Source organism: Hyposmocoma kahamanoa, unplaced genomic scaffold, assembly GCF_003589595.1.
Source record: "Hyposmocoma kahamanoa isolate Upper Pololo Valley unplaced genomic scaffold, ASM358959v1 98200, whole genome shotgun sequence".
NCBI lineage: Eukaryota > Metazoa > Arthropoda > Insecta > Lepidoptera > Cosmopterigidae > Hyposmocoma > Hyposmocoma kahamanoa.
The window spans coordinates 544-7,135 of NW_020655528.1; the positions used below are offsets into that span (position 1 = coordinate 544).

At 37.3% G+C, this 6,592-nt stretch overlaps 1 protein-coding gene across 1 annotated transcript; it reads right to left on the reverse strand.

The window, feature by feature from the left end:
• Nucleotides 1-260: 260 nt before the first annotated feature.
• LOC113238773 (nuclear hormone receptor HR96-like) lies at nt 261-6,078 on the reverse strand (the record flags this gene model as incomplete). Its single annotated transcript, XM_026475606.1, has 5 exons — nt 5,969-6,078; nt 3,315-3,425; nt 2,373-2,498; nt 1,908-1,991; nt 261-473 (listed from the first exon to the last, which is right to left on the reverse strand). Coding segments are annotated over exons 1-5 (627 nt in total), but the record flags the coding sequence as incomplete, so codon positions are not given.
• Between the last annotated feature and the right edge of the window lie 514 nt (nt 6,079-6,592).

The window sequence follows — 6,592 nt, forward strand, 5'->3', positions numbered from 1 at the left end:
AAGTAACCTCCTTACTTGTACTTGAATCCGACTTATTTAAGGAAGTATGTCGTGCTACAAATTAAAAAGAAAGCTCCGTACCGACCATGACTGTAATGGAAAAAAAACGCCCGTGGGTTTTGGAGCATTATAGTCACATTAGCCACCATGCAATCATACCATTTACGAGCAAGTGCGATGAAAAACAATTTTTCCTCTGTTTTTCGTCTCGGATGTAAATGACCAAATATCGAGGTGCAGGGGGAGAGGGGAGCAGGTACCTGTTCGAGCTTGATGACGTCCCGGTGCACGACCTTGGACCGGTCGGGGCTGAACAGCAGGATGGCGCTCATGATCAAAATGACGTGCTCGTCGCATCGCCAACGCGCCTCGAACGAGCTGATGAAGTGCGTGAACGAATGGTAGATGTTGCCTTTCGCTAGCTTCAGGACGTCGGTGTTTATTTCGCGGAACTGCTCTTGGCTGTGCGGAATCTGGAAATAGAAATGCACTCGTATTACGATTGCCATGTGTTTCTAGTATTCTAAATACTATAGCTCCTTCATTTTTGGGAAATTGGCAAAAGACATTAAAAAATATGACACAGTTGTGCCATATTTGGCATTCAATGCCGTTAGCTACGAAAAAATATTTATTAAAAACCAAAAACCAAGATCTGCAACAAGCACATAGAAAAATTCCTTGCAATTGGCATAGCGTCTGGCACGTTTGGCTGGAAGACGTCGGTTCGAATCCAGCCGGATTGAAGGATTTTTTTCTAAGTGTTCGATCTAATTGTAACAAACTAGTGGAGTAATTTTACAAAAATAATGTGGTCAAATATGTCATGACACGTGACATTTAATAAAAAAAAAACTTAAAAAATTTCAAATATGAATTCGTTCAAAACGCATGACTATACAATAAAAATGGCACCATTATTTTTAAAAGTGACATTGGGAAGTCACTACATCTGTTAACGCTTAATCGGCTTAAGCCGGTCAGAAAAAACTTGATGTCCATGCAATAAGAGTGTAAAAGACGTTGCTTTCGCTCGGGCCGACGTGATACGCACGTCTTTTTCGATCTTATTCTAGTGGTTGCGCTTTTGATTTTACCTCGCAAAATTTGGACAATTTAATAATTGAAATGGAAATGGTTTAATTAGATGAATAATTGTTTCCTTGTTCCATCACTTTCCTGTATGTGTATGTGTACAAAGGTATGCTCGCTTTTGCGTGCGAGTCTTTACTCGCCAACGTCACCCAACTAGTGACACCTAACGGACGGAGAGAAAAATCTTGCTTCCGTTTGAGTTGAAATCTCGCCAACGAATGCAAACGGCTGCGCAACCGCCTCCGCTAATTTTTTGTGAAAATATCATAGTGAAACTGCAGTAAACTGAAAACTTTAGTGAGCAATAGTGAACATACGCTTTCGTGAACTTGCAACATCAAGAATCGCTTCCTGGGTGAGGTAAGGAGCCGAGATCTCCTAACATTCGCGAACTGCCACAAGACTGGTTTCATTCAAAGGTATTGTGCTCCCAACTGACCGATTTGCATTTTGTTCCAATCAACCACATCCGCAAATCGAAGAAAGGCATCGTTTGCTTTCCCCCGCATGGTGACAGTCTTTTAGGTTACCCACGACCTAAATCGCGCCATTACTACGGACATAAAGATTTTTCTGATCGGTTTAATGCCATTCCGTACCGATAAGTGTGGTGAGTCCCTAAATTATGACAAATTGGTGTGTTCTCAGAAACACGAAACCGTAATTAGTTTTTTGTTATCTTGCAGAACGATTCATTTTTGTCATTTATTTTATTTGTGGTGAAGCATAAGTTTTATGAGAAAGCTGTAAGAGATCACCATAATTTTAAAATGTACTGTATAAAGTTCATTTAAAGAATTTGTTTATATTACCTTCCATTGTTTTCGTTGTCCGTCGTACGTCATCGTACTTCTTAGCACCATCATTTCTATGCAACCGCCTTTTAGCAATGCCACCTGGAAACAACACGATCATAGCTGTTATTAACGACAAGAGAATTCTGTGTTACTACTTACGATAGCGCTTGACCCAATCTGGCGTTCAGAAGCTACGGACTTCCACTTATCACGCTAACATATCTCTTTTACTCCCTTTACTGGCATCATCTTGTTTACTGTCAGTAAAGGAACGTTGTGTACGTCAAGGTAGATCTTCCACAGAATCCTATGCACTATTTTGAGCCGTTACTACTATCATGCATTTCCATATTCTCTTTCACATTCTAGATATTACATAACTAGTTAAGTTACAACGGTCATTGTTTAAGAACACGGTAAAACAGAACAAAATATTATATGTTCTAAATTTTACGAAATAAAGTGCTTTTTGTTTTATACCTGGTCCTCTTCGCACATGTTCTTGAAGGCACTGATCTTCTTGGCCATCTTGATGAAACGGCGGATGGCCACGGCCGTTAAGTTCACGATTGTCACTAGCCGTGGATCGTGCTTGCCGCCGCCCTCCTGTGGTAAAAAACGTCATGACTTAGTGGTTAAGAACTCCAGTACCGTGTTCGATTTTAGGTGGAACCAAATTTTGTAACGAACTTTTTTGAATTATAAATCACTATATTGCACCCTTTACGAAAGAATGGCATAAGTGGAGTTACGTCAAAAATATTTATTGCTCCATTAGATACAGAATTCTCCAACAATATTAGCCGATTGAGTTACAAGAATTGGAGAGGATGTATGGTATATTTTTCTGTATCTAATGGAGCAATAAACGTGTTTGACGTATCTCCACTTATGCCATTCTCCTATGAGGGGTGCGACTATAGAAACGCGTAAGGTTTTTTCGTACTTATTACCTACACGGACATACTATATGTACATATATTTCTGATCGGCTTAATGCGAATACGCGTAGACAAATGTGGTGACACCCTTAGTGTCTTGAAAGTTAATTTATTATTTTGACACTAATAGTTTTAAGAAACTAATCATCGGAGGCATTGACTTACAAATAAATGGACGACGGGTCTAATACAAAAACTACGGAAAAAATGACCCAAGTCAACCTATTTAAACGTAGTGACATGTAAAGGAATATGAAAAAGCTAAAACGTTGAATTTAAATTGTAATGTCATCGCAGTACTGTCTAATTTTGCTTGCTTCGCTGTCAGTCGAACAAACGAAGACTAAAGCGTGAATGACGCTCTGTATACGATTTTAACGCCCTATAAGTTCGGACACTTTTTAGCGCGGACCCGACGTCCATATAATTGTAAGTCAATGATCGGAGGTAATAAACGTAAAATTTATTTAAGTGATCTCACTCTCAGGTTGGCTGTGGCGTTGTCCCCGATGAGCTGGGACACGTCGTCCTCTATAGGGTCGTGCAAGGCTTTGTTGGCTACGATGAGTTCGTTTAATTTCGCGCGCTCCACCTAGAATTATTTGTTTCTAGAATGTTGGCATATTCAGTAGTGTAGCGGTCACCGAAGGAGCCATTACATTAAGGCATGGGCTGGTGTTAGCAATGTAATTATGAAATAGTGTAAGTTAGCTTAAAGACGCGCTTAGTACATCAGAATAAGGCAATGAAACTATTTTTTCGGATTTAAATCGCATATACGTGAGGCGCATAATAAGTTTCCGGAATGAATAAGAAAAAAATACTATACATGTCAGAAATGAACTTATTGTTTCTCAAAATATTCTCCGTTACCGTTAATGCACTTTTTTATACGAATGAACCAATTTTGAAAACATTTTTGCCACTTTTCCGTGACAATCTCTGAAACATATTTTTCATATTCTTCGACAGCCTCTTCAGGTGATGAAAATAGTTGACCGCGCAACTGGTTCTTAATTTTAGGAAATAAATAAAAGTCACAAGGTGCCAGATCGGGACTGTACGCGGGATGGCTCATAACCTTCACCTTCGTGGTGCTAGATGATACGGCGTTTACGGTTTATTTTTACGGAGTTTGTCAATAATTTCAAACAAATTCGGCAAACAAATGGTCGTGTACTGTTCACGGTACAACGATTCTCCAAAGCAACAGTAGCCACGTCCAGTTTTATTAAAAAAAGGAGCAATCATCCGCTTAGAGGCACTTTGCACGCGCGATGCCTGAATCTCATGGTATGTCTCATGCCTGTCTGTTTTGATCATACGGCGCACAGCATCGATGTTTTTGTTGTTCACAGTTTGAAGCCGAGCGAAGCTCCGCTGAGCTGTTATATTACACTTATTGTCGTAGAAAATCATACTACGAAAATTTGTATGAGTTAAATCCAAGGTGATGTAGACAACCAATTTCTAAAATGAAGCCACAATGTAAAAACAAGTGACAGTCAGTTGAAACAAACTGTATTCTACGGCCAAAGAGTTCCATTTTCAAATGTTGTAATTACTTTTTAAATATCGTTTACGTAAGTGGCCAGTTCCGGAAACTTATAGTACGCCCTATGTATTTCGATGCTGGAAAGGTAAAAAAACGAGTAACGTTTTAAGAGAATATTATAGCATAGCGATTTAAAGTAATTTTTTTAAGAAAAAAAAATATCATATCTTTAATTTTATTTGTTATATGGAAAACTAAATAGTTTCAGCTTCGACACGCCTGCCCACAGCAGTTGCAGTGCCACTCAGTGCTTTAAATTGCAAAAATTACAGAGGGACAATGCCACTGCGCCTGTCACCCTTATACATAAGTTCACAAGTTTCATGTGCCTGTAATTGTTCATGCGCGTGTAGCACCACCAGGCGCACGACTTGTTTGTCTAGTCACTTGATATTATAAAAAAATCTTCCCTAAGAATTCGAAATCTGTATAAATTTGTTTTCCCAAATAATTACAATGAAACTAGTCATCTATCAATCAAATATTTATTTATTTTATACATACAGTTCTTTTTACAGAGTCGTCCTAATAAAACAGTGCAGTATTTCCGTTTACTTTTACATACAAAAAGCCTACAATTTTCGTTGTTTTATTTTCATTGGAATTACATCCGTCATGCGTCAAGTTTTATTGAAATCCTAATTGAAATTATAAGACCGGATCATCCCCTAATTTGCCATCCTCAGAGCTGTAATACTTTCTGCAAATTTGAACGGAATTATTACGGGGTTAGTGGTTCCGTTCAAATTTCCAACAAAAAAGATCAATCGAAATCGGCTCACACGTATGGGAGTAGTCGCGTAGCATGCACAAAAAAAATACAGACCAATTGAGAACCACCTTTTTTCAAAGCCGGTTTAAAATTTATTAATAAAAAAAAGATTAGTTTTTAGTTTACCTTTACGAATTTGCTCTCAAAACAAGTAAAAATACTTCAGCTACTCGGTATTAATAATTTCATTGACCAATAATTCAAGATAAGACAGCGTAGTCGGATAAGTAGTTCCCATTGGTGCATCAGATGTCGCGACTAGTACCAAATAACTATTTTTATAAGTAATTTTTTTAAACTGACCAGCTGCAATTTATCAAAGCTACCCTAATTTATAGTGACAATAAACAAATCAACTAGATGGCGCTTATGTACAGGTTTTTATGGATACTGCCGACTATTTTGTTTAGGATTAGCGCCATCTGCCCGTATTAGGAAGCGTTAATTTATAAATTGGTTTGTAACACACAATGCCATCTATTGATACGCATATTTGTCAAAGTTCAGAAAATATTTTTAATTCATGATCAGTATTTGAATAATATTACAAGAAAAAAAAACTGACTTCGTATATTTCATATAAAAGAGGAATTACTTGATATCCACAGCCATTTACATATATAAACTACTTCCAGGCTATTTATCAGCGCCATCTAGCGATATAAGACGGAATTTTGACTTTTTCCGGAGTTACGGTCTAGAGTATGGGGATTAGCAATCCACTTGAGATACAGACTGGTTAGGTGACATCGTCTATTATAGGAATCATTTAACGGTGAACATGTATTTGAAATGTGGTATAACCAACCTCATTGAGTTCCCTCGAAGAACCGCTGCAATGGTTGACAGAGGTATACGCTTCGAACTCCAGTTTGATCGCTTCGCACAATATCGACTCCATGGAATTCGGCTCTATCCTGTGAAAAGGACAATTATTAATATGACAATTATTATTAGTTTGTGGTACAATAAAGTGTTTAAATAAATAATATAATTATCATTATAAATAATATATTCTAACACTGCCATCGATATACATCCTAGAAGCGGCTAAATTTGCGAGAAAGTATCCGCAGTTTTACAAAAAAAAGGGGGGAACTATTAAGTCGCTTCCCCACAAGACACCCAAACAAACTGATTATGCCAGACTCCAAAATGGAAATGTATAGATCCGGTCCCCGAGCCATGTCCATCAAAATATTTCATAAAATACCCGAAAATATCAAATTAGAACAGAACACGACATCTTTTACAAAAAACCTAAAAAATCTACTAATACATAAAACTTATTATACAATTGACGAATTTCTAAATGACAAAATACTTACAACATAAGTTAATAATAACAAAATTAATTTAAAAATGGCAACATAATTCTCGATAATTTTAATTTATTTTCTTCTTTATTACCTTTTTATTGACAACATTTAAA